This window comes from Podarcis vaucheri, assembly GCF_965113315.1.
Source record: "Podarcis vaucheri genome assembly, chromosome: 7".
NCBI classification, from domain to species: domain Eukaryota; kingdom Metazoa; phylum Chordata; class Lepidosauria; order Squamata; family Lacertidae; genus Podarcis; species Podarcis vaucheri.
This window is the reverse complement of record NC_138765.1, coordinates 17,225,797-17,252,799: the sequence shown is the minus strand read 5'-3', so window position 1 is coordinate 17,252,799 and position 27,003 is coordinate 17,225,797. Positions and strand designations below refer to the sequence as shown.

At 42.6% G+C, this 27,003-nt stretch overlaps 2 protein-coding genes across 4 annotated transcripts; both read left to right on the top strand.

Annotated features, from left to right (window-relative positions):
• The first annotated feature begins 4,692 nt into the window (after positions 1 to 4,692).
• Positions 4,693 to 26,760, top strand: LOC309537990 (ly6/PLAUR domain-containing protein 5-like). 2 transcript variants are annotated; one of them, XM_082233167.1, is made up of 6 exons: positions 4,693 to 4,838; positions 22,845 to 22,965; positions 23,991 to 24,128; positions 24,630 to 24,815; positions 25,563 to 25,694; positions 26,287 to 26,760. In XM_082233167.1, the coding sequence occupies exons 2-6, from the start codon at positions 22,887 to 22,889 to the stop codon at positions 26,571 to 26,573; spliced, it is 822 nt and encodes a 273-aa protein (XP_082089293.1). In that variant the 5' UTR covers positions 4,693 to 4,838; positions 22,845 to 22,886; the 3' UTR covers positions 26,574 to 26,760. The 2 variants fall into 2 exon arrangements, with proteins under 2 accessions (XP_082089293.1, XP_082089292.1); XM_082233166.1 differs by lacking the exon at positions 4,693 to 4,838 and adding an exon at positions 12,467 to 14,032 and having other exon boundaries at positions 22,849 to 22,965.
• LOC309537988 (ly6/PLAUR domain-containing protein 5-like) lies at positions 4,872 to 10,702 on the top strand. 2 transcript variants are annotated; one of them, XM_082233164.1, is made up of 5 exons: positions 4,872 to 5,391; positions 7,419 to 7,556; positions 8,741 to 8,926; positions 9,677 to 9,805; positions 10,319 to 10,702. In XM_082233164.1, exons 1-5 carry the CDS (start codon positions 5,235 to 5,237, stop codon positions 10,603 to 10,605), a joined length of 897 nt encoding a protein of 298 aa, XP_082089290.1. In that variant the 5' UTR covers positions 4,872 to 5,234; the 3' UTR covers positions 10,606 to 10,702. The 2 variants fall into 2 exon arrangements, with proteins under 2 accessions (XP_082089290.1, XP_082089289.1); XM_082233163.1 differs by having other exon boundaries at positions 4,873 to 5,391; positions 9,674 to 9,805.
• Positions 26,761 to 27,003: the final 243 nt, after the last annotated feature.

Genomic DNA, 27,003 nt, shown 5'->3' with positions numbered 1-27,003 from the left:
AATCCACAACCTGATTGGCTTACAGTAGAATTCCAGAATTAACCAATCATGTGCAGCCCATTGTGTAAATAATGTATATAAAACAGATACTTTGAGGGGACTTTCATTCATTCCTCCTCACCACTATGAGCTGAATAAAGAGCATGAAATCACTTTGCGACACTGAGTATATTTCACTTTAATTGATATTTGGAGACTTAAAAAGCCCATTAACAAAACAATTCACATTTTTCTCTGATTCAAATCCAGTTCTAGTAGAGTAGACCAAGTCTGGATTCCCAAGGACTTAGCTCCAAGAACAATAAGTACAGAGATATTGCCAAGGACATTTTTGGATCATAATTCCATAACTTTGAAATTTAAAGGTAAAGATCAATCTTCTTTAGCACTTCTCTCACACAAGACGCGACACGCTAGCAATTTGAATAGTTTATTTCTCAACAACAGGCTTTCAGAAATCCGAGCTTCCCACAACTCAGTCCTCACTGTCAGAGTCAGTTGACTCAACTGGCTTCCGGCCCCTTCCAATGCCAGATATACTCCAAGCCTACCCCCACTTCCTGCTGGTCTTCCTCTGTTCTAATCGCTTGCTCCACCTCCTGCTTCTTGGAGACTCAGGTGCAGCCAATTATTCCTCCTCTGGAGTTGAATCCAGCCCTCTACTACCACCTGCATCCTGCTCCTTCATCTCTGTGATGCTGCAAAAACTTACAGGCAGCAATTCAGAGCGAGGAGGGCTTATCTCACTTTTGTTGTGAGAACAACTCAGGTTCCTGTTTTCCTCTGCCTCTTCCTCCCCCTCTGCAGACTCCTCTCTGCCAACCATGTTTCTGACAAGTGGACTTTCTTCCTGGGCATCAATTGAAAGATAATGAGAGAAATATAGTTAGAAGAGAAATAACATTAGAAGAGTGACATGCCAGTGTAATGGAAGCACTGGAAGTGATTGAAGAGTTTGGCCAATAGGCAAGTTTTAAATTAAATAAAGCCAAAACAAAAATGATCGTTAAAAATATGAATCAGGAACAAATTAAAGAATTACAAGATAAAACAGGAATCACAGTGGTCAAAAAGGTAAAATATTTGGGTATCTGGTTGATTCCCAAAAATATAAATTTATTTAAAGACAATTATGTACCTTATTTAAAGACAATTATGTGGAAAGATATTAAAAGAGATTTAGAAATTTGGGATAGACTGAAATTGTCATTCTGGGGAAGAATCTCTGTGATAAAGATGAATGTGCTACCCAAAATGTTATTTCTGTTTCAGACAATCCCAATGATCATTGGAACAGGACAGTTTAAAGTTTGGCAAAAAGCATTGTCAATATTTATCTGGCAGGGGAAGAAACCTAGAGTAAAGTATAAACTTCTTACAGATTAAAAAGAAAGAGGCAGATTCTCACTGCTGAATTTAAATATATATTATGAAGCATCTTGTTTGACTTGGTTAAGGGATTGGATGAAACTAGAAAATACAGACATATTAGATTTAGAAGGTTATGGAAACAGATTTGGGTGGCATGCATATTTGTGGTATGATAAAGTCAGAGTTCACAGAGGATCATGCAATAAGAATCATGCAATAAAAAAACGGTTGTATGAAGTATGGATGAGATATAAAGAAGTATTAGAACATAAAACACCAATGGTGGGTTTCACCAGCAGAAGCAATTTCAGTCAAGCGGTTAAATATGAAAGGTAATTGGCCAACATATAAGGAGTTGCTAATAGAAAGGGATAAAGTGTTAAAAATGAAACCATATGATGAAACATGTGATAAGCTAACAGGTTAGGGTTACAGTATCAACAAATTAATGATGTATTTGAAAAAGACAAAAGGAAGAATGGCTTTGAGACATTTAGAGCCAAGCTGGAAACCGAATTGTTGGAAAGTAAAACAAAAATCCTATCTAAAATGTACGAGTTACTTCTAGAATGGCATACAAAAGATGAGGACACTAAGGAAGTAATGATATAATGGCCAATAGACATTATCCATAACATTGACTTTGATAAATGGTCAAGGTTATGGAATACGGGTATGAAATATACTGCAGGCATGACATTGAAGGAAAATAAGATGAAAACGATATATAGATGGTATTTGATCACTACCAACTACGGCTTGCCGATCAGAAGGTTGGCGGTTCGAATCCCCGCAACGGGGTGAGCTCCCATTGCTCGGTCCCAGCTCCTGCCAACCTAGCAGTTCAAAAGCACATCAAAGTGCAAGTAGATAAATAGGTATCGCTCTGGCGGGAAAGTAAATGGCGTTTCTGTGCGCTGTTCCGGTTCACCAGAAGCAGCTTAGTCATGCTGGCCACAAGACCCAGAAGCTGTACGCCAGTTCCCTCGGCCAGTAAAGCGAGATGAGCACCGCAACCCCAGAGTCAGTCATGACTGGACCTAATGGTCAGGGGTCCCTTTACTTTTAAACTAGCAAAAATGTATAGAATGAGTAATAAGCATTTTTGGAAATGTAAGGTTAAAGAAGGGGATTTTTACCATATGTGGGGGATGAGTGATAAAGTTTTAAACTATTTTGGAACAGTATTTACAATGAATTAAGAAAGATGTTCAGGTACACTTTCCCAAAGAAACCTGAAGCTTTTCTGTTAGGAATGGTAGGTGGGGAAATATCAAGAGTTGATGAAAAAATTGTTTATGTATGCACAACAGCTGCTAGAATTTTATTAGTCCAAAAAATGGAAACAGCAGGAGTTACCAACAATTGAAGAATGGCAGACGATGCTGGTGGAATATGCGGAACTGTCAAAGCTAACCGGGAGAATCCGGAACAAGAGTGACCAAGCATTTCAGAGGAAAGGGAGTAAATTCATATCATATATAGAGAACCATTGTAAACACAGAAAGACACTAGAATAAAACTCACAACGTTTAAAGTAAGTATTCCACATCTTCATTTATATACAGTGGTGCCTCGCAAGATGAAATTAATTCGTTCCACAAGTTTTTTCTTCTTGCGAGTTTTTCGTCTTGCGAAGCACGGTTTCCCATAGGAATGCACTGAAAATCAATTAATGCGTTCCTATGGAAACCGCTTGCCAGGCTGGCGGTGCGGAGAAGGGCTTTTCTCCCCACCGCAAGCCTTCAGGACAGGTACGGGAACAGAGGGGAAGGGGCGCAGCGCTTCTCCTCTGTTCCCGGGGCTTGCGGTGGGAGGAGGGTTTTACCTCCCCACCGCCAAGATTCAGAACAGCATTCTGAATGTTGGCGGTGGGAAGGAAAACCCTCCTCCCACCGCAAGTCTTCAGGACAGTCATCCGAAGGCTGGCGCAGGGAGAAGCTCTCTCCGCCCCACCGCCAGCCTTCGGAGCAGCCTTCCGAAGGCTGGTGCGGGGAGAAGGGCTTTTCTCCCCACCGCCAGCCTTCGGAGGAGCCTTCCGAAGGCTGGTGCGGGGAGAAGGGCTTTTCTCCCCACCGCCAGCCTTCGGAGGAGCCTTCCGAAGGCTGGTGCGGGGAGAAGGGCTTTTCTCCCCACCGCCAGCCTTCGGAGGAGCCTTCCGAAGGCTGGCGCAGGGAGAAGGGCTTTCCGCCCCACCGCCAGCCTTCGGAGCAGCCTTCCGAAGGCTGGCGCGGGGAGAAGGGCTTTCCGCCCCACCGCCAGCCTTTGGAGGAGGTCCGAGGACAGTGGAGAAGACGCGCTGCGCTTCCCCGCTGTCCCGGAGATTTCCCTATGGGCTTTCGTCTTGCGAAGGAAGCCCATAGGGAAATTCGTTTTGCGAAACGCCTCCAAAACGGAAAACCCTTTCGTCTAGCGGGTTTTCCGTCTTGCGAGGCGTTCGTCTTGCGGGGCACCACTGTACACTATTACAACTTTATCTTTTTTTTTATAATAATTTTTATTGCATTTTTTCCAAATTACAACTTTATCAAACTTATTCAGTGAGGCTTAATCATCAATGGATCCCATATGGCAAATGGTCATTGCGGTCTCCACTTCCTAATGTTGAACATAAAAGTATAAATTAATCTTAGGAGATTGTAACATCATTAAACACCTGTTGTTACAAGAAAGGATACCTTCTTTGCAGTAATTCAGACAACACAGGATATCTAGAGAAGAAATAAGTAATGCATACCCCAGGAACACCAAAGTCAATCAAATATATTCTAAGTAATAATCAATAGGTACAGGCAATTAGAATCTACCATTCTTAAAGGAACATAATTGCAATGATATCCAACTAGCAGAAATCTAGCACATTAAGTTTTTTACATCTTCATTAGTATTTCTTAGCTTTTTAAAGATTTATCCAGTGTAAATTAATCATAAATAGATTCCACCTGCTAAATAGTCATTGCTGTCTCCATTTTTAATATTGTAATACTCAAACGATTAATATGTGACCTCATTGATTACCTAAATTATATCAATAGAAACAGCCACGGCAAATGACTAGGTCAACACACACCACAATTGCCTCATTGCGTAAATCAAGTTCAGAATACCACAACACACACGTAACTGGCTGTAAAGTAACATAACATTATATATAATGAAACTGTAATGTAATTGTCATATCAAAAAATTGGAAAGCACTGTTCCTGATGGCAATAAGATATCATATTACTATCATATGTTTTTATTGTCGTACAGTCCAAGGATAGTCAAGTCCAAAGTTTGTCAAGTCCAATGATTGCAATGTACAGTTCCTGTTGGCAATGCCATTTCATACTGATATCTTCCTTCTGCATCGCCCCATGTCTTAAAAGTCTACTGCTTTTGTTTTGTTTTGGAGAAAGGGATTGAGGAAAGAGAGGGGAGGATTGCTGAAGCTTTGAATTTGTCTTTCTGCTTGAGAAAAATAGGTAGAAAGGGGGAAGTGGGTGGGAAAGGGGAGTGGGAACCCTTAGACATCCGCCTGACTGTTTTTGTGATTTTTAATTTCTTTCTGTCATGGAGAGAACATTAGATGAAGAAAAAGAGAGGAAGATAGGATGGGAGGTGTGGGCGAGGAGAGCAAGAGACGCCAGCCTCCCTTTGCACCATCTCAGCTAGTTGGCCATCACTCAGGGGCTCACATGGGACTCCATATAAATATGAAAATATGGGTCCGCCCCTGTTGCACAGCTGCCTTCTTCTTTGCATAACCCTGCCATCAACAGAACTGCTCCTGTCTCCTCAGGAATTTCAACCTGCGAAGCTCTACCGAGCACATTTGTGTCTGATATATATATAACCAAACAGCCCAACTCTCTCAGATCATGGACTGCTTTTCCTTTTCCTCCACAACTCATCAGGAAACTGGTTCTTTGGCTCGGAGGGCCTCTCGGCTTCAGACCATGGAGGGTGTCGCATTGAGATGGAGAGCTGCAACAGTTGTGCTGCAAGGACTGCTGGCGATGACCTTTCTTATTTCAGGTACCAGTTATTGCTATTGGGATGTCCTCTAGTTGCAGACCTGGGTAGTTGGGTGGGCGCCAACTAGAATTGCACAGAGAAACAAGAAGGCATTCCAAGGTAAATGGAAAAGGTTCAGAAAGGGGCAAGCAAAAGGGTTCAATGGGGTCTAATGACTCATCTGGTAGAGCATGAGAAGCTTAATGTCAGGGTCATGGGTTTGAGCCCCTTGTTGGGCAAAGGATTCCTGCATTTAACATGTACATAAGGACTCTCCTTAAGGGCAGAGGGATGTTAACTCTTGCCCTCCCAGATTCCTTCTTCAAGATCTTGAAGCTGAGCCAGCATCCTTTTAGATCAGCAACAAGAGAAAGGATTGATAGAGTATGTAGCTAGTTTAAGCTGCTGCTCTGTTGTGATTCTCTTAGCCGGGTGCCTTAAATCTGAGTCTAATACAGTGGTGCCTCGCAAGACGAAAAGAATCCGTTCTGTGATTCTCTTCGTCTAGCGGTTTTTTTCGTCTTGCAAAGCAAGCCCATTGAAGGATTAGCGCTATTAGCGCTATTAGCGGCTTTTAGCTGCTTTTAGCGGCTTATCTGCTGATCGGATCAGCTGATAAGCGGCTTAGCAGCTTAGAAAAAGGGGGGAAACAAGCAGGAACTCGCAAGACATTGTCGTCTTGCGAAGCACCTCCAAAACGGAAAACTCTTTTGTCTAGCGAGTTTTCTGTCTTGCGAGGCATTCGTCTTGTGGGGCACCACTGTACACTAGATTATTATTATTTTTTGAGATTACTGTAAACAAGTAAATAAACAGAAACCTGGACATTTAAAAATCGACCCATGCAGAAATTTCAATCCTGAAAAAGAGGGTGTGTCCATGGAAAAAAGAGGACATATTGCAATCCTACTCAGGAGGTTTCCCATTAAGTGAATGTGCTATGACTTGCTTAATTCACATTTTTGGGAATGCTGGTGGGGAGGAGTGTCTCTATGACATCAGTTTAGCCCTGTCTGCAAGGAAGAAGAGGTCTGGGCTGCACCAGGGTAAGAGAAGGAGGAGTCATGTCCCCCAGGAGGTTTGCCAGAAAGTGAATGTGGTTTGACTTGCAATATGCTGGCACTCAGTAGAGAGGCAATGACTAAGCAGCCTAGTTTAGTGGTTTTTCAAAATTGTGGGAAAACCTACCCAGGGAGAAACAGGAAATGAAGAAGACCTGAGCCTTCTGTTCCCCTCCTGCTGAAGAGGGAGAAGTGGGGAGGGGATGCTTCAGCTCTTTCTTCTGAGTGACAGCTGTCAGCCAAGAATCTGTATCCTGCCTCTAAGCAAGGGCAGTAAAAGCAGTCAGACCAGGAACTGTGAAGTGTGCCCCCATGGAGCTGTCTGCCTCCACCCATTTTTTATTTTTTATTTCTTCAAACTTTACTTTCAAACCTACATTGTGCTGTAGGTTTTTTCCATTATTATTTTCTATATTCTTCATTAAAAGATATAAAGTGCATAATTGCAAGTGCACAGAGTAAGATAAGACACAATAAAGAAGAAGGAAAAGAAAATATGAGTACCCATGTAGAAAACTCCACCCCACCCCCATTTTTATAAATAACGTATTAGGTTAAGTTCTGGTTAACTACAATACCTTTTGGGGGGGGGTGTTAATAACTATTATTTGGTTGTCATTGTTCTGTTTTGTCAGTTTACATCTGACTGGTGTTGGTGTGAGTTGGAACCCAACATCTGGCATTGGGCTAGACATCTGGCATCCTAGTCCCATCCACCTCTATGATTTAATAAAGCTCTAGGACTGACCATTCTGGCATAGTTTCGCATCCTCCTTTGATATCTACACATCAAACCACTCACTCAGGCCCCTCCTTTGCCTGCGGTTCAGAACAGGCACTTGGCACAAATTTCTGCCCCCTAAGAAATTCTGCTTTCACTTTAAAGGGGGAAAACCTATTTCTAGTCCCTGATGATTTCAAGGCAGAAAGACACTGCTAATAGCTTCTCCCGGATCTCATACCCTTTCTCCCCGAACTTCTTTTCAGGAATTTCTGCCTTGAAGTGTCATCACTACAGCTACATAGATCATCCCACATTCAAGTTATATACAACACAGGAGTACATTAGTAACTGTTCCAGTGCTGAGAATGTTTGCACGATTGCACAACTTGCATTAATTATAGGTAAGTGCTGCTCTGTCAGATGGATCCTGTGTGGCTGCAAGATTTTTGAGACGAATAGCATGAAATTACTTACAACCCCTCAAATTCCCAGCGGGATTAACTGGGGCCTGAAATGATGCTTTGCATGCTTTCAGAATTGAAGTACTCAAAACATGTTTTGATTCATTTTATTTTATATTTGCTGATTTTTGTACAAATCCCTGCACTCCATTTATTTCTTTTTTAATAAAGAAAATTCTTAGCTGTTTCTGAGCGTTAACACAACCCAGTTCAGATGTAACACTAAGCAATAGGTTAGTGCAGTGACAGGGGACCTCTGCCCCCCCCCAGATTTTATTGGATCTCAACTCCTACCATCCCTAACCATTGGTTATACTGGCTGGGGCTGATGGGAGTGGAATCCAGCATCTGGCATTGGACTAGATGACGCTTGTGGTCCCATCCAAATTTTTGAAATCTGGAGGGGCGTAGAATCCTGTCCACAATGTAGTGTTACAAGAGCAACCTTCCATAAGTTTCCCTGGGTTTTGACATTGCAAAGAAGTATGCCTATTTCAAATACAAAAGCAGAAACCTTTTATCTCCTTGTGGCACAAGTGAACACAAAGGACAAGGGAGGCTGGTGCATACCTTCCTTGAGTTATTTTGCTAGTCTGGTCTGCATGATAGAAATATGATGTGCCTTTTGTGTGCTTCAATGGGGGGGTTGACAAATGTGAGAGAGTAGAAAAGCTCTGGATTTTGCATGGCTGGGATGTAGGCCAGCCTCTTACAGGACAAGTTGCACCCATTGCTCCATCCAGAATTCCTTCTGCCTCTTGCGTCAGGTGCCCCGCGATGTTTGCCCACAACTGTGGGCTGATTTCCAACCCCATTATTAGGCTTCTGAGGTATAACAACAGCCAGGAAGTGTGCCCCCTCCCCCCCAAAAAAACAACAACAGGCATAAGCAGAAAGAACTGTGCCAGCAGTTTCAAGGGGCACTCACATAACCCAAATTACCTCCACCTCAGCACAAAACTAGCCACAAACCGGAGAAAAGCAGGCAGCTTTGGCAGCCACTCCACCCCACCAAATCATAAATAAATCACCCCCAGAGTAAAACTGGTCAAGGTAAGATCTTTGGAAAACCCTGGCACTGCATCAATCTATTGTTTGTATATATGTATCCACCCTTGTTTTAGATAAAGACCTTTTGATAATGGACTACAAAGGCTGTGCCAGCAAGGACCCTCGGGATGGACCCATATCAAGTTTCTCTGGTGACCGACACTTTGCCGTCCAGTACGATGAGAGCTACTGTCTTGGTGACCTTTGCAACTGGCATTCGATAAAGTGGAAGGTTCCCAAGACCCCTATCAAGGAGACAGGTACTTTTTTAAAAGGCCACCTGACCGTTAAGTGAGAACTCACAGTTTCACTTGTTGGGTGGTTGGTTGTCAATAGGGAGGCTTGAAGAATTCAATTTTGGAGATTTCTAAGGCAAGCAGCCCTGTTCCCCAACTCTTGGGCTTCTATGCCAAAGAAAAGGTAACCCCGCTTCTCAAGAAATGTACAGGACGGTGTGCTTTAGGGTGTAATTTAGCTGCGAGAGCATGAGAAAGGTTTGGCAGAGTGGGAACATGGGGTGCGCTGTAGGGGAGGGGTGAGCTGGGGTAAAGGGAGGGGACGTGCTCAGGTGTGGGGGTTTGACAAAGAGTCTGGCAGGTTTGGCAAGTGGAGAAAGGCAAGGGCAGCAGCTCCTAGTATGTGCAAACATTTGCACACATTCTATCTTAGAGAATTGCAATGCAAAATTTGAGAACGTTTGGGTTTCAAAGGATAGCTTTTTTTCTTCATGCATCGACCTATATACTCATATGTATTCATTTCAGTGGGTTTACCCTGAGTACAATTAAGGTACTGACTGCTTTGTAAAGGGAAAGTTAAGTAGGTTCACTTTGATATGCAAAGCAAACCGAAAGATTCCCCCCCCATCATTATTGAAGAGACAGAATAAGGGGGGAGCCTCCTATAAAGGGGAGCCACCCTTTTCAACCCAGCCCCACATTAGCAGCTTAATGGGGTGAGTGATGCTCAACAGGCCCCTTGCTCTTCATTTTGATTTCTTATTGCAGCAGCTGAAGGAAGCAGCTCCAACCAGTGTTACTCAGGCTTTGATTCGACCTACTACGGAACACTCCAGCAGACTATGAGATGCGGCAGGGGCTACAACCGATGTTACAATGGCAGTAAGGTCATTTCAGTTGGTGAGTTCACCCTAGGAAATTTATTCCACAGCTCCTGGCCTACAAAACATTTTGCCCCCTGCTGAACAGGACTTGTTGGGAAGCATTCTTTGCAATTAATTGTTCAACCACCCAACCTATGCAAATATGATTTATGAGTGTGTGGCCAAAGCCATTACAGAAGATAAAATACATAAAAGATTATAAAATACATTACAGAGTTAAAATAAATAATTAAAATAGTTCTTAAAACCAAACGTTATGTCAGTTCAGAGTTTGCTCCCCGGAAGAATTTAACTTTCTCCCACAGATTCCCCCCTCAGAATTGACAATCTAAGGCAAAACAGGCCATTTTTTCAGAGGTGAAGGGGGCCCTGCCCCCTAAGAACTCATGGATGTGGGTTATGCCTCAGGCTCCATGTTCTTCATGATTCCGTCTGGCGTCCCACTGCATGCTGGGAGAAGAGGGGCAACACCTCTCATGCCTAACGTTTTGTGCCTTTCTTTTCTTCCCTTTCCTCCAAACATCAACAGGAGGCCTCCAAACATCAATGATCTTCAGGACCTGCCAGCGCCCAGCCTGCATTGATATGAGAACTGATTTCACCAGTAATATAAATATCACCAGCAAGTGGGGGTCGTGTTGCTCCGGCAGCAATTGCAATAGTCAGATAATTAACCCAACCAATTATGGTGTGAGGAGCACCACCAACCCATACCTGTCTTATGATCATTATGGGTCAGGTTTCCAAGGGCTCAGTCTTCAACTTTGCCCTTTCCTGGCAGTCCTAGGAACCACCATCCTCGGGATATGGGGGTGAGGAAGGGGGTTTGGGAGCACCTGAACTGCTGTAACCTGCATTTGGGTTTGGCAAGGATGTGTTGTGGAGCAGAAAGGAAGGGAGGGAGGAAGGGAGGGAGGGAGGGAGTTACGGCTCCAAGACAGTGACCAATTGGATGTATAGCTCATATCTATAAAATAAAATTTTATTTGGATAACTATCACCTTGGGGTCTGATTCTCCCTCCCAAAACCAAGCAATTTGTTTGCTTCCCAAGATCCCACAGATTTGGGCTGTGGTGGCAAAATACTAAGGGCTATACCCAACTAAATTCTACTCAGAGCAGATCCACGGAAATAAATAATAATAGTAATAGTAATAGTAATAGTAATAGTAATAGTAATTTATTATTTCTATCCCACCCATCTGACTGGGTTTCCCCAGCCCCAGCTTTCAACAGAACATTACAAACAGAATAAAACTTCAGACATTAAAAACTTCCCTAAACAGGGCTACCATCAGATGTCTTCTAAAAGTCAGATAGAACTTTATTTTCTTGACATATGATGCGAGGGCGCTCCACAGGGCAGGCGCCACTACCGAGAATGCCCTCTGTCTGGTTCCCTGTAACCTCACTTCTCACAGTGAGGGAACCGCCAGAAGGCCCTCGGCGCTGGACCTCAGTGTCCAGGCTGAACAATGGGGGTGGAGACGCTCCTTCTGGTATAGCTGAAGTTAATTGCCTTGCCCATTAACTTCACTAGGACTACTCTCCATAGAACTGGCATTGGAGACAACTCATAAACTACATATTCAATATTATAATATTGTTATAGATTTTGGTGGACCGCTAAACCCTAGACATTAATAAATGTCATTATTAGGACTTGCAAACTCTGTAAAATATGAAACAATATGTTGTGAGCTGGGAATATTGCCTTTATCAGTAAGAGCATGGTTGAGGACCTTGAAATATTGGATCTTCCTCCATTATAGAGCCCTAACCCCTAATTCTCTACTTTACGATCTTTTAAGTGATAGTGTAATCTACAATCTATCATTGATTTGTAGGAGAAAACTGGATTCGATAGGGCTCACTCTAATTGACTTTGAAATCTCTGATCCCAAAGAAACATGGGAAATTATCAGGAAGACTCTCATAGAAAAAAGTGTTCTCGCCATGCTTGAGGTTGCAAAGCACAGCACCTGCTCTCCTATCCACTTAAATCTCCCTTTGTGTAGAGATTTCCAAAAGGGATACATGACAAATCTGAAGAAACATGAATCGTGTAGGCTGTTTATATTGGCCAGATTTAACATGTTTCCCTCGGTGGTAGTGAGAGGAAGATACTTAGCTATCCCAGAATCAGAGCGTCTCTGCAAATGCAGAAAACAGGAACCTGATACTCTAGAGAATATATTCTTTTCCTGTGATTTTGGCAATTATGCCAGAAAACAATTATTTGAGGCCCTAAAATTTAATAGACAGATTTTTACACAACCAACTGTTCAGGACCTGCTGGCGGACAGCGATGACCAAATTACTTTAATAGCGGCTGAATTTTTAAGTGCTGTCCATGAAGAAAGAATGGGCCATGATAAAGAGACTTAGTGGTTTTTAATGGTAGGTGATGTTGCTGTGTTGTATTATATTATCTATGTACATCGATTTATTTCTTGGAGTTAAGAATAGGACTGGGATAAATTGTGTTCGCTGAGCCCGTATTTTATACAGTCTGTATATGATGTTTGTTTGTTAATGTGTGGTGTGATATGCCTAATAAAGGATTTTGAATTTGAAAATTTGCTAAGATGTTGATTATTTGGGATATGAAGGAAGAATAGAAGCTGTAGAGGAATTCCAGGACTAGCCTATGCAAAATGACCTGGCCAAGCTAGGGCCATTAAGGAAGAAAAGGGGGGTTTAGAGGGCCAAGAGAACTGTCCTTCCCCCCTGCCCTGAGGTGTGAACAGAGACTGGGGGTTTGGAGGGTTGTCAGGGGAACCGGGTGTGAGGTGACAGGAAAAGAGTTTTAAGCAAATGCTGCTGGGAATAAGAAGAAGGAAGAAGGACTGGCATCCATCTTGGGCAGGCTGGCTAAAGGCTGAGGAAGAGAGATGCCTTGGACTTCCTCTGGAGAGGACTCTTCTGTAAGATCTGGGCTCCCTCCATGCAGATTTAAGGTGTAAATAGGTGAATTAAGCATATTTATTAAAGTTACAACAGTCTCCGTCATGTCTCAATTCTCCAAAGGAACACAGACTCTGAGTCAGTGCCTGGAACCCCATGGGCTCTTGCCACTGCTCGACAGATGGGGGGGAGAACTTTTGTGACAATATCAAGAATGGTAATCCATTCCAACGGGTAATCTATTCTACAGTTCTGTGATTCCATGTTCCTACAACTAGAGGGCAAAGGTAACACATGGAAGACGACCCTTGAATCCTTCCTTCCTTCCTTCCTTCCTTCCTTCCTTCCTTCCTTCCTTCCTTCCTTGAAAAATCCACTCTTCACTCAACACAATGCAATAAAAACTACATCATATTCTTCAAACAGGAGTAAGACTGAGAGACAAGAATAATCTAATGTTGTTAAGTAGAACAAATGTGATGAAACAATTGCAAATGCCTGGCAAATAAAACTCCACAAGAAGGACAAAATGTTTACTCACCAAGTGGGGTTTACAATGATAGAAGCAGCCTTTGGAGACTCTGTTCAGCAGTGATTTTAGGCAAGACAAGTATTGCTCCACTACAGACATGAGGCACCTCAGGCCTGGTGGCTGAATGCGGCCCACCAAATGTCTCTATGTGGCCCCCAGGACTTTCCAAATGCTGTACTCCTTATACTCAGGTTCAAGCCCTCGCTGTTCTTGACTCGCACCCTCCTCAAGTGATTTTGCAGGAATGACATGTACACTTGAACTATGAAATGCCTCTTGTTTGTCTGGAGGAAAGCTGGAGATGTGTGAATACAGGGATGTGGAGACTGAATGACTTTTGCACAACTGGAATGTAGTTCACACTCCTGGCTCCACCTATTTGTTTGCCTCTGGCTCCGCCCACCACTGGCATAATCCCTCCCCAGGTTGCCTTCTAAGGAATACAGTTCTGGGCAGCAGGAGGGGTCCCCCAACTCTGTCCCGCTCAGCTAGGTCACGGTGCCAGATTTCTTTGCCAGAGACGTCTGCAGAATCTTCCGCTCCAAACCAGAAGCCATCAATCAGAAGCCATAATTTGATAAAACAGGGCCATCTGGCTGAGATATCAGGTTGCACTAGTTACACAATGTACTTTTCATAACAGACAGTTTATTTCTGCCGCTGTTGCTGCTTCTGTGGGTGTTTGGGAAGACCTCTCCCTCCTCCAGCCAGTTCCATCGGAGGGGCAGGGCCTATACCCACCACCACAGCTTAAGAGGTGAGAGAGAGGCCTCTGGGACATTGCTGCTGCTGCTGCTGCGGTGAGTGTTGGGAAGACCACTCCACCCTGCAAGCCGATTCCATTGGGCCCAAGGGGCGGGGCCTACACTCACACATACTCTGAGCAGTTCCCTGCAGCAAGTGGCAAAAATGGTTTTAACTGTTTTTAGTGTTTTTAATTTGCTGCACGTCAAATGGTGGTTTTATTCAGTATTATATTATTATATTATTTTCTTTCTGCTTGGGGTGGGATAAATGTTTAGTCGGGGTGAGGAGTAGTTTACATATAGCATAATTGTTTCTTGCTTTGTTTTTACTTTCATTATTTTGTTAAGTTACTGTATACTTTGTATTTTGCTTTTTAAGGGGAAGGGTCAGGGCTGCCTGGGAGAGGGCCTTAGCCAATAGAATGGTTCCACGGGGAGGGGTGTATTGGGACACCTGATCTCAGTGATCACGGGCAGGAGGAGGAGTTATGCTAAGACCAGACCATGTCATTACAGAGGAGGCAGGTTTAGTCGTTGTTTGAGGACTATCCCTGCCTCCAGGTCTGGTCCTGACTGGAAGGATACTGGAATCAGCAAGGGAAACTCACATGACCTGAAAGTGTTGCTGTGCAATGCCAGGTCAATGATGAATAAAACCAGTGCCATCCACGACCTGATTGTGGATGGAGGATTTGACCTGGCATGTGTGACAGAGACTTGGTTGGATGAAGCAGATGGGCCTGTCCTTGCAGCTGCTTGTCCACCAGGTTTCTCTTACGTGCAGCAACCCAGGTCATGTGGGCAGGGAGGGGGGGTTGCAGTGATTTTTAGGAAGTCATTAGTCTGCACAGGCGTCCCGTTGGGAAGACCCAGTTTTCTGAGTGCATTTTCTGGAAATTGGGCAATAGGGGCAGTACAGGATTCCTTTTGGTGTGCCGACCTCCCCACTGCACCAAGGATTCCCTGCCTGAGCTGCTTCAGGTCATGGCGGATGTGCTCCTGGAGACACCTAGTCTGGTTGTCCTGGGGGATTTTAACATCCATGCCGACATGACTTACAAGGGGCCGCTCCGGACTTTGTGGAAAGCATGGCCTCCATGGGGCTGTCCCTGAATAAATTTGGCCCAACTTATAGCCGTGGACATGCCTTAGACCTGGTGTTTACCTCTACGGATGTTGGTGATTTGACACTAAGAAAAAGCGAAATAAAAGAAGTGCCATGGTCAGATCACTTCCTGGTGCAACTGGACTTTTCAGCAACCCTTCCCCTCTGCAGGGAGGTGGGACCAATTCGGATGGTCCACCCCTACCACTTAATGGATCCAATTGGCTTCCAGAGAGTGGTGGGGATGTTTTATCCCAAGCTGATGGCCTTTCAGCTGATTCCCTGGTGGCCCGCTGGAATGTGGAGTTAACCAGGGCTATTGACTGTCTGGCTCCGAAGCGCCCTCTCCGATTGCATGGAGCCCAGACAGCCCCGTGGTTTTCCCTGGAGCTGAGGGCAATCAAACAATCATTGAGACGGCTAGAGCACCGGTGGCGGAAAACTCATTCTGAATCAGACCGGACACAGGCTAGAGCTCAACGGCGAGCCTACCATGTGGCAATGCCAACTGCAAAGAGGGCCTTCTTCACCGTCTCTTGCATCTGCAGAAAACAGCAGCAGGAGACTCATTCAGGTGGTTTGCAATCTATTGGAACCACCTTCGTCACCGGGGCCTGGTAGGGACCCCAAGATTTCCTGCAATGCTTTCGCAAAGTTTTTTGCAGATAAAGTCGCTCAGATTCGGAAGGAGGTAGACTCCACCGTGGGAGAAGGGCCAGGGCGGGAGAGTCTGGACCCCTGTCTGGTCAAGTTGTGTGAAATCAATTTCAATCCGTTACCCCCCGAGGATGTGGACAGGCTGCTTGGATGCGTGAAACCAGCCACCTGTCTCCTTGATCCTTGCCCATCCTGGCTAATAAAAGGAAACCAGGAAGGGCTGGGCAATGGGCTCTGCGGGGTGGTGAATGCTTCCCTCTGTGAAACGAGCATTCCCAGACGCGCTGAAAGAGGTAGTCATTAAACCGCTTCTTTAAAAAACATCTTTGGACCCGGCCAGTATGGCCAACTATCACCCAGTCTCAAATCTACCATTCTTGGGAAGGAGGAGGACAGACCTGGACTTGGAGAACAGTCGGAAGAAGATAAGCAGGAAGAGGAAGAATCCCAATCATAATAATAAAATTATTTTTATTTTAATTGGATATAGAAATGGTGGTGAAAGCATTATCATGGAATGTTAATTGACTTAATTAGAAAGTGAAAAGAATGAAAATCGAACATTTATTGATTTTTTTAAAAATGGATATAATTTGTTTACAGGAAACAAATGTTGCTAAAAAACACACACAGAAGAGTTCTAATAAATAAATATTGGGAAATGCATTTGTAACTTCAGCTGTAAATAAGAAAAGGGGAATGGTTTTGTACATTAAAGGAAAACACAATGCAAAAGAATTGTTTAAAGACAATGAGTGGGGAATGAGGGGGGTCTAAGTCACACTGCAAGGCAACAACTTTATCATTGCTGGAATCTATGCACCAAGTGAGAGGAAATCAGACTTTGATAAAGAATTGGAGGAAAAATTGTTTGACTATATGGACCAGAAAGTAATTTTGATGGGTGATTTAAATGGAGTGGTGTGGTTAGAAATGGACAGAACGTCAAGCAAAAGGGAGGGAAACCTGGGAAAACTCCCAAAGGCTCTTTTTTCATTGGTGGATAATCATGATTTAATTGATATTTGGAGACTTAAAAACCCGTTAACAAAACAATTCACATTTTTCTCTAATTCAAATCAAGTTCTAGTAGAGTAGACCATGTCTGGATTCCCAAGGACTGAGCTCCAAGAACAATAAGTACAGAGATATTGCCAAGGACATTTTTGGATCATAATTCCATAACTTTGGAATTTAAAAGTAAAGATCAATCTTCTTTAGCACTTCCCTCACACACGACACGCTAGCAATTTGAAAAGTTGAGGTTTATTTCTCAGCAACTGGCTTTCAGAAATCTGAGCTTCCCACAACTCAGTCCTCACTGTCAGAGTCAGTTGACTCGACTGGCTTCCGGTCCCTTCCAATGTCAGATATACTCCAAGCCTGCCCCCACTTCCTGCTGGTCTTCCTCTGTTCTAATCACTTGCTCCACCTCCTGCTTCTTGGAGACTCAGGTGCAGCCAATTCCTTCTCCTCTGGAGTTGAATCCAGCCCTCTACCTGCATCCTGCTCCTTCATCTCTGTGCTGCTGCAAAAACTTACAGGCAGCAATCTAGAGTGAGGAGGGCTTATCTCACTTTTGTTGTGAGAACAACTCAAGTTCCTGTTTTCCTCTGCCTCTTTCTCCCCCTCTGCAGACTCCTCTCTGCCAGCCATGTCTCTGACAAGTGGACTTTCTTCCTGGGCACCAATTGAAAGATAATGAGAAAAATATAGTTAGAAGAGAAATAACATTAAAAGAGCCACATGCCAGTGTAATGGAAGCACTGGAAGTGATTGAAGGGTTTGGGCAATTAGCAGGTTTTAGATCAAATAAAGCCAAACCAAAAATGATGGTTAAAAATATGAATCAGGAACAAATTAAAGAATTACAAGATAAAACAGGAATCATAGTGGTCAAAAAGGTAAAATATTTGGGTATCTGGTTGATTCCCAAAAATATAAACCTATTTAAAGACAATTATGTACCTGTGTGGAAAGATAGTAAAAGATTTAGAAATTTGAGATAGACTGAAATTGTCGTTCTGGGGAAGAATCTCTGTGATAAAGATGAATGTGCTACCCAAAATGTTATTTCTATTTCAGACAATCCCAATGATCAGTGGAACAGGACAGTTTAAAGTTTGGCAAAAAGCATTGTCAAGATTTATCTGGCAGGGGAAGAAACCTAGAGTAAAGTATAAACTTCTTACAGATAAAAAACAAAGAGGCAGATTCTCACTGCCAGATTTAAATATATATTATGAAGCATCTTGTTTGACTTGGTTAAGGGATTGGATGAAACTACAAAATACAGACATATTAGATTTAGAAGAAATAAAAAAATTCCTTCCAGTAGCACCTTAAAGACCAACTAAGTTAGTTCTAGGTATGAGCTTTCGTGTGCATGCACACTTCTGTGCATCTAGTTACTATCTGTAACTAGATTTAGAAGGTTATGGAAACAGATTTGGGTGGCATGCATATTTGTGGTATGATAAAGTCAGAGTTCACAGAGGCTTCCTGAATCATGCAATAAGAAAACCATTGTATGAAGTATGGATGGGAGTAGAACATAAAACACCAATGGTGGGTTTCACCAGCAGAAGCAATTTCAGTCAAGCAGTTAAATATGAAAGGTAATTGGCCCACATATAAGGAGTTGCTAACAGAAAGGGATAAAGTGTTAAAAATGTAATCATATGATGAAACATGTGATAAGCTAACAAGTTGGTTACAGTACCAACAAATTAATGATGTATTTGAAAAAGACAAAAGGAAGAATGGCTTTGAGACATTTAGATGCGAATTGTTGGAAAGTAAAACAAAAATCCTATCTAAAATGTACGAGTTACTTCTAGAATGGCATATAAAAGATGAGGAAACTAAGGAAGTAATGATATAATGGCCAATAGACATTGTCCATAACATTGACTTTGATAAATGGTCAAAGTTATGGAATACGGGTATGAAATTTACTGCAGGCATGACACTGAAGGAAAATATACCATAATGAAAATGATATATAGATGGTAGTTGATCGCTACCAACTACGACTTGCCGATCAGAAGGTTGGCGGTTCAAATCCCCGCGACAGGGTGAGTGCTCCTGTTGCTCGGTCCCAGCTCCTGCCAACCTAGCAGTTCGAAAGCACGTCAAAGTGCAAGTAGATAAATAGGTATCGCTCCGGCAGGAAGGTAAACGGCGTTGCTGTGCGCTGCTCCGGTTCACCAGAAGCAGCTTAGTCATGCTGGCCACATGACCTGGAAGCTGTACACCACCTCCCTCGGCCAGTAAAGCGAGATGAGCGCCGCAACCCCAGAGTCAGTCATGACTGGACCTAATGGTCAGGGGTCCCTTTACCTTTAAAATAGCAAAAATGTATAGAATGAGTAATAAGACTTTTTGGAAATGTAAGGTTAAAGAAGGGGATTTTTACCATATGTGGGGGATGTCTGATAAAGTTAAACTATTTTGGAACAGTAAATGTTGTTTCTGTTTCAAGCCTTGCAGGTCGTGGACAGAGTGGAATGTTTTGGAAAGTGGCAGAGGGATATCTCTAGGTTCGTCTGGCAGGGCAAAAAGCCCCGAATAAAGTTTAAAATATTAACTGATGCAAAGGAGAGAGGGGGGTTTGCCCTGCCGGACTTAAGGTTATATTATGAAGCTGCGGCCTTCTGCTGGATGAAGGATTGGATCTTATTGGAAAACACTGATGTCCTAGATCTGGAAGGCTTTAACAATTCGTTAGGTTGGCATGCGTATTTGTGGTATGACAAGGGGAAAACATATGGAATGTTCAAAAACCATATTGTCAGGAAAGCAATATATATGGTCTGGAAAAAATACAAAGACTTATTGGAAAGTAAAACTCCGAGGTGGATTTCACCAATAGAGGCCAAAGCTCGGAAAACAGCCAATATGGAGGCACACTGGCCAAAATATTGGGAAATAATAGAAAACATTGGAGGTAATTGGAAGTTGCAGAGCTTTGAAAAACTAAAGGATAAGGTGCAAAATTGGCTACACTATGCCCAAATTAATGAGGTTTTTAAGCTAGATAAAAAGGTAGGATTCCAGGTGGAAAAATCGAAACTTGAGACAGAGTTGTTAGAACCAAAGACCAAGGTATTATCGAGAATGTACAACTTGCTGCTTAAATGGAACACTCAGGATGAGACAGTTAAGTCAGCCATGATAAAATGGGCTCAAGACATTGGTTACAATATTATGTCCGAAGACTGGGAAAGGTTATGGACCACCGGTATGAAATTTACGGCATGTAGTGCCTTGAAAGAAAACATTATGAAAATGGTATACCGGTGGTACATGACCCCAGTCAAACTTGCTAAGATATACCATTTGTCTGACAATAAATGTTGGAAATGTAAGGAGGCTGAAGGGACATTCTTTCACCTCTGGTGGACTTGTCCAAGATTGAAGGCCTTTTGGGAAATGATTTATAACGAGTTAAAAAAGGTGTTTAAGTACACCTTCCCCAAGAAACCAGAGGCCTTCCTTCTGGGCATTGTCGGCCAGAAGGTGTTAAAAAAGGATAGAACTTTTTTTATGTATGCTACAACAGCAGCAAGAATCCTTATTGCTAAGCACTGGAAGACCCAAGATTTGCCCACACTGGAGGACTGGCAGACGCAATTGATGAACTACATGGAACTGGCCGAGATGACTGCAAGGATCCGAGACATGGGAGAAGAGGCAATGGAGGAGGAATGGAAAAAATTTAAAGACTATTTGCAGAAGTATTATAAGTTGTATGAAACATAAGACGTCGTATGATTGGGAACGTTAGCCCCAGCAATGAAATTTTATTATCTATGAAACTGACAATATTCATGAAAGAATCAAAGTTTAAACGGGTAAAAAGGATATTATGTTATATTTTTAGAGTAATTGGAGAATAAGAGATTTAAACTTAAATTGCAACTGAAAATGTAAAGAAACACATGAAATAAGGGTATAATTTGCTGGCAAATTTCATTATCAAGAATGCACTCATGTGGGAGATGTGGGGAAGTCCAAAGGAAATTTGAAATAAGTTGTCGAAATGGTTGAGATTTTCTGTTTTTTCTTTCTTTTTGTCTTTAGCTCTGTCTTTTTTTTGTTCTCTATGTAATTTGGAAAAAATGTAATAAAAATTATTATAAAAAAAAAAAAAATTGTTTATGTATGCACAACAGCTGCTAGAATTTTATTAGTCCAAAAATGGAAACAGCAGGAGTTACCAACAATTGAAGAATGGCAGACGATACTGACGGAATATGCGGAACCGTCAAAGCTGACCGGGAGAATCCGGAACAAGAGTGACCAAACATTCCAGAGAGAAGGGAGTAAATTCATATCATATATAGAGAACCATTCTAAGCACAGAAAGACTCTAGAATAAAACTCACAACATTTAAAATAAGTATTCCACATGTTCATTTATTTACAGTGGTGCCCCGCAAGACGAATGCCTCGCAAGACGAAAAACTCGCTAGACGAAAGGGTTTTTTGTTTTTTGAGGTGCTTCGCAAGACGAATTTCCCTATGGGCTTGCTTCGCAAGACATAACGTCTTGCGAGTTCGTTTCCTTTTTCTTAAAGCCGCTAAGCCGTTAATAGCCGCTAAGCTGCTAAGCCGCTAATAGCCGTGCTTCGCAAGACGAAAAAACCGCAAGACGAAGAGACTCGCGGAACGGATTAATTTCGTCTTGCGAGGCACCACTGTACACTATTACAACTTTATTAAACTTATTAAGTGAGGCTTAATCATCAATGGATCCCATATGGCAAATGGTCATTGCGGTCTCCACTTCCTAATGTTGAACATAAAAGTATAAATTAATCTTAGGAGATTGTAACATCATTAATTACCTAAACACCTGTTGTTACAAGAAAGGATATCTTCTTTGCAGTAATTGAGACAACACAGGATATCTATAGAACAAATAAGTAATGCATACCCCAGGAACACCAAAGTCAATCAAAGATATTCTAAGTAATAATCAATAGGTACAGGCATTTAGAATCTACCATTCTTAAAGGAACATAATCACAATGATATCCAACTAGCAGAGATCTAGTACATTAAGTTTTTTACATCTTCATTAGCATTTCTTAGATTTTTAAGGTTTATCCAGTGTAAATTAATCATAAATAGATTCCACCTGCTAAATAGTCATTGCTGTCTCCACTTTTTATATTGTAATAATCAAACTATTAATATGTGACCTCATTGATTACCTAAATTATAGCAATAGAAACAGCCATGGCAAATGACTAGGTCAACACACACCACAATTGCCTCATTGCATAAATCAAGTTCAGAATACCACAACACACACGTAACTGGCTGTAAAGTAACATAACATTATATATAATGAAACTGTAATCTAATCATCATATCAAAAAATTGCAAAGCACTGTTCCTGATGGCAATAACATATCATATTACTATTATATGTTTTTATTGTTATAAAGTCCAAGTATAGTCAAGTCCAAAGATTGTCAAGTCCAACGATTACAACGTACAGTTCCTGTTGGCAATGCCATTTTATACTGATATTTTCCTTCTGCAGCGTCCTATGTCTTAAAAGTCTACTGCTTTTCTTTTGTTTTGGAGAAAGAGATTGAGGAAAGAGAAGGGAGGATTTCTGAAACTTTGAATTTGTCTTTCTGCTTGAGAAAAATACCGGTAGATAGAAAGGGGGAAGGAGGGAGGGAAAGGGGGGTGGGAACCCTTAGACATCCGCCTTACTGTTTTTGTGATTTTTAATTTCTTTCTGCCATGGAGAGAACATTAGATGAAGAAAAAGGAGAGGAAGATAGGATGGGAGGAGTGGGAGTGGAGAGCAAGAGACACCAGTCTCCCTTTGCACCAGTGCAGCTGGTTGGCCATCGCTCACATGGGGCTCCATATAAATATGAAAATATGGGTCCACCCCTGTTGCACAGCTGCCTTCTTCTTTGTGTAATCCTGCCAGAACTGCTCCTGTCTCCTCGGGAATTTCCTCCTGCGAAGCTCTAGCTAGCACATTTGTGCCTGATTATATATATATATATATATATATATATATATATATATATATATATCAGATCTCTCAGATCTTTGACTGCTTTTCCTCCATCAGAAAGTTGGTTCTTTGGTTCAGAGGGCCTCTCGGCTTCAGAGCATGGAGGGTGTCGCATTGAGATGGAGAGCTGCAACAGTTGTGCTGCAAGGACTGCTGGCGATGACCTTTCTTATTTCAGGTACCAGTTATTGCTATTGGGATGTCCTCTAGTTGCAGACCTGGGTGGTTGGGTGGGAGCCAACTAAATTTGCACGGAGAAACAAGAAAGAATCCTAAGGTGTATGGAAAAAGTTCAGAAAGGGAAAACTAGTGTAGTGTTTTTTAAAATTGTGGGGAAATTTACCCATGGAGAAGCAGGAAATGAAGAAGATCTGAGCCTTCTGCCCCCTTCCCTGCTGAAGAGGGAGAAGGGGGGAGGGGATGTTTCAGCTCTTTCTGCTGAGTGACAGCTGTCAGCCAAGAATCTGTATCCTGCCTCTAAGCAAGGGCAGTAAAAGCAGTCAGACCAGGAACTGTGAAGTGTGCCCCCATGGAGCTGTCTGCCTCCACCCATTTTTTATTTTTTATTTGTTCAAACTTTACTTTCAAACCTACATTGTGCTGTAGGTTTTTTCCATTATTATTATTTTCTATATTCTTCATTAAAAGATATAAAGTGCATAATTACAAGTGCACAGAGTAAGATAAGACACAATAAAGAAGAAGGAAAAGAAAATATAAATACCCATGTAGAAAACTCCACCCCACCCCCATTTTTATAAATAACATATTAGGTTAAGTTCTGGTTAACTACAATACCTTTTTTTTGGGGGGGGGGTGTTAATGCCCATGATTTGGTTGTCATTGTTCTGTTTTGTCAGTTTACATCTGACTGGTGTTGGTGTGAGTTGGAATCCAACATCTGGCATTGGACTCGATGCCCCTCCTAGTCCCATCCACCTCTATGATTTAATAAAGCTCTAGGACTGGCCATTCTGGCATAGTTTCGCATCCTCCTTTGATATCTACACATGAAACCACTCACTCAGGCCCCTCCTTTGGGCTTGTGGTTCAGAACAGGCACTTGGCACAAATTTCTGCCCCCTAAGAATTTCTGCTTTCACTTTAAAGGGGGAAAACCTATTTCTAGTCCCTGATGATTTCAAGACATTGCTAATAGCTTCTCCCAGATCTCATAACCTTTCTCCCCAAACTTCTTTTCAGGAATTTCTGCCTTGGAGTGCTATCACTACAGCTACATAGATCATCCCACATTCAAGTTCTATACATCAGAGCAGTACATTAGAAACTGCTCCAGTGCTGAGAATGTTTGCATAATTGCACAACTTACATTAACTATAGGTAAGTGCTGCTCTGTCAGATGGATCCTGTGTGGCTGCTAGATTTTTGAGAGGAATAGCATGAAATTACTTACAACCCCTCAAATTCCCAGCGGGATTAACTGGGACCTGAAATGATGCTTTGCATGCTTTCAGAATTGAGGTGCTCAAAACATGTTTTGATTCATTTTATTTTCTATTTGCAGATTGTTGTACAAATCCCTGTACTCCATTTCTTTCTTTGTTAATAAATAAAATTCTTAGCTGATTTTCTGTGGGCTGATTTCCAACCCCGTTATTAGGCTCCTGAGGTATAACAACAGCCAGGAAGTGTGCCCCCTCCCCCCCCAAAAAAACAGGCAGAAGTAGAAAGCAGGAAGAACTGTGTCAGCAGTTTCAAGGAGCACTCACATAACCCAAATCACCTCACCCCCAGAGTAAAAAAGGTCAAGGTAAAATCTTTGAAACACCCTGCCACTGCATCAATCTATTGTTTGTATATATGTATCCACCCTCATTTTAGATAAAGACCTTTTGATAATGGGCTACAAAGGCTGTGCCAGCAAGGACCCTCGGGATGGACCCATATCAAGTTTCTCTGGTGACCGACACTTTGCCGTCCAGTACGATGAGAGCTACTGTCTTGGTGACCTTTGCAACGGGCATTCGATAATGTGGAAGGTTCCCAAGACCCCTATTGAGGACACAGGTATTTTTTTAAAAGGCCACCTGACCGTTAAGTGAGAACTCACAGTTTCACTTGTTGGGTGGTTGGTTGTCAATAGGGAGGCTTGGAGAATTCAATTTTGGAGATTTCTAAGGCAAGCAGCCCTGTTCCCCAACTCTTGGACTCCTATGCCAAAGAAAAGGTAACCCCGCTTCTCAAGAAATGTACAGGACGGTGTGCTTTAGGGTGTAATTTAGCTGCGAGAGCATGGGAAAGGTTTGGCGGAGTGGGAACATGGGGTGCGCTGTAGGGGAGGGGTGAGCTGGGGTAAAGGGAGGGGACGTGCTCAGGTGTGGGGTTTGACAAAGAGTCTGGCAGGTTTGGCAAGTGGAGAAAGGCAAGGGCAGCAGCTCCTAGTATGTGCAAACATTCACACACATTCTATCTTAGAGAATTGCAATGCAAAATTCGAGAAAGTTTGGGTTTCAAAGGATAGCTTTTTTCCTTCACGTATTGACCTATACTCATATGTATTCATTTCAGTGGGTTTACCCTGAGTACAATTAAGGTACTGACTGCTTTGTAAAGGGGAAATTAAGTAGGTTCACTTTGATATGCAAAGCAAACCGAAAGATTCCCCCCCCCCAATCATTATTGAAGAGACAGAATAATGGGGTAGCCTCCTATAAAGGGGAGCCACCCTTTTCAACCCAGCCCCACTTTAGCAGCTTAATGGGGTGAGTGATGCTCAACAGGCCCCTTGCTCTTCATTTTCCTTTCTTATTGCAGCAGCTGAAATAAGCAGCTCCAACCAGTGTTACTCAGGCTTTGATCATACCTACTACGGAACACTCCAGCAGACTATGAGATGCGGCAGGGGCTACAACCGATGTTACAATGGCAGTAAGGTCATTTCAGTAGGTGAGTTCACCCTAGGAAATTTATTCCACAGCTCCTGGCCTACAAAACATTTTGCCCCCTGCTGAACAGGACTTGTTGGGAAGCATTCTTTGCAATTAATTGTTCAACCACCCAACCTATGCAAATATGATTTATGAGTGTGTGGCCAAAGCCATTACAGGGGATAAAATACATAAAAGATTATAAAACACATTACAGAGTTAAAACAAATAATTAAAATAGTTCTTAAAACCAAACGCTATGTCAGTTCAGAGTTTGCTCCCCGGAAGAATTTAACTTTCTCCCACAGATTCCCCCCTCAGAATTGACAATCTAAGGCAAAACAGGCCATTTTTTCAGAGGTGTAGGGGGCCCTGCCCCCTAAGAACTCATGGATGTGGGTTACGCCTCAGGCTCCATGTTCTTCATGATTCCGTCTGGCGTCTGGCGTCTGGGGTTGGACTCGATGGCCCTTGTGGTCTCTTCCAACTCTATGATTCTATGATTCTATGATTCTATGATTCCCACTGCATGCTGGGAGAAGAGGGGCAACACCTCTCATGCCTAACGTTTTGTGCCTTTCTTTTCTTCCCTTCCCTCCAAACATCAACAGGAGGCCTCAGAACATCAATGATCTTCAGAACCTGCCAGCGCCCAGCCTGCATTGATATGAGAACTGATTTCACCAGTAATATAAATATCACCAGCGAGTGGGGGTCGTGTTGCTCCGGCAGCAATTGCAATAGCAATATAATTAACCCAACCAATTTTGGTGTGAGGAGCACTACCAACCCATACCTGTCTTATGATCATTATGGGTCAGGTTTCCAAGGGCTCAGTCTTCAACTTTGCCCTTTCCTGGCAGTCCTAGGAACCACCATCCTTGGGATATGGGGGTGAGGAAGGGGGTTTGGGAGTACCTGAACTGCTGGAACCTGCATTTGGGTTTGGAAGGGCTGTGTTGTGGAGAAGGAAAGAAGGAAGGAAGGAAGGTGGGGAGTTAGGGCTCCAAGACAGTATCCTGTTCCAACCAATTGCATGTATGGCTCATATCTATAAAATAAAAGTTTATTTGGATAACCACTTCCTTGGGGTCTGATTCTCTTCCCAAAACCAAGCTATTTGTTTGCTTCCCAAGACCCCACAGATTTGGGCTGTGATGGCAAGATACTAAGAGCTATACCCAACTAACTTCTACTTGGAACAGATCCACTGAAATCAATGGACCCAAGTTAGCCCTGTGCATTAACTTCAATAGGACTACTCTCCATAGGACTGGCATTGGAGACAACCCATAAACTACATCTTCAATATAATAATATTGTTATAG

What these genes read in the sequence shown, in the direction of transcription:
- LOC309537990 (XM_082233167.1), top strand. Translation starts at nt 22,887, where the DNA reads ATGGAGGGTGTCGCATTGAGATGGAGAGCTGCAACAGTTGTGCTGCAA. An exon ending in GATGACCTTTCTTATTTCAG is followed by an intron (nt 22,966 to 23,990) that starts GTACCAGTTATT and finishes ACTTCTTTTCAG; the next exon opens with GAATTTCTGCCTTGGAGTGC. An exon ending in GACCCCTATTGAGGACACAG is followed by an intron (nt 24,816 to 25,562) that starts GTATTTTTTTAA and finishes TTCTTATTGCAG; the next exon opens with CAGCTGAAATAAGCAGCTCC.
- LOC309537988 (XM_082233163.1), top strand. Translation starts at nt 5,235, where the DNA reads ATGGACTGCTTTTCCTTTTCCTCCACAACTCATCAGGAAACTGGTTCT. An exon ending in ACAACTTGCATTAATTATAG is followed by an intron (nt 7,557 to 8,740) that starts GTAAGTGCTGCT and finishes CCCTTGTTTTAG; the next exon opens with ATAAAGACCTTTTGATAATG. An exon ending in GACCCCTATCAAGGAGACAG is followed by an intron (nt 8,927 to 9,673) that starts GTACTTTTTTAA and finishes TTCTTATTGCAG; the next exon opens with CAGCTGAAGGAAGCAGCTCC.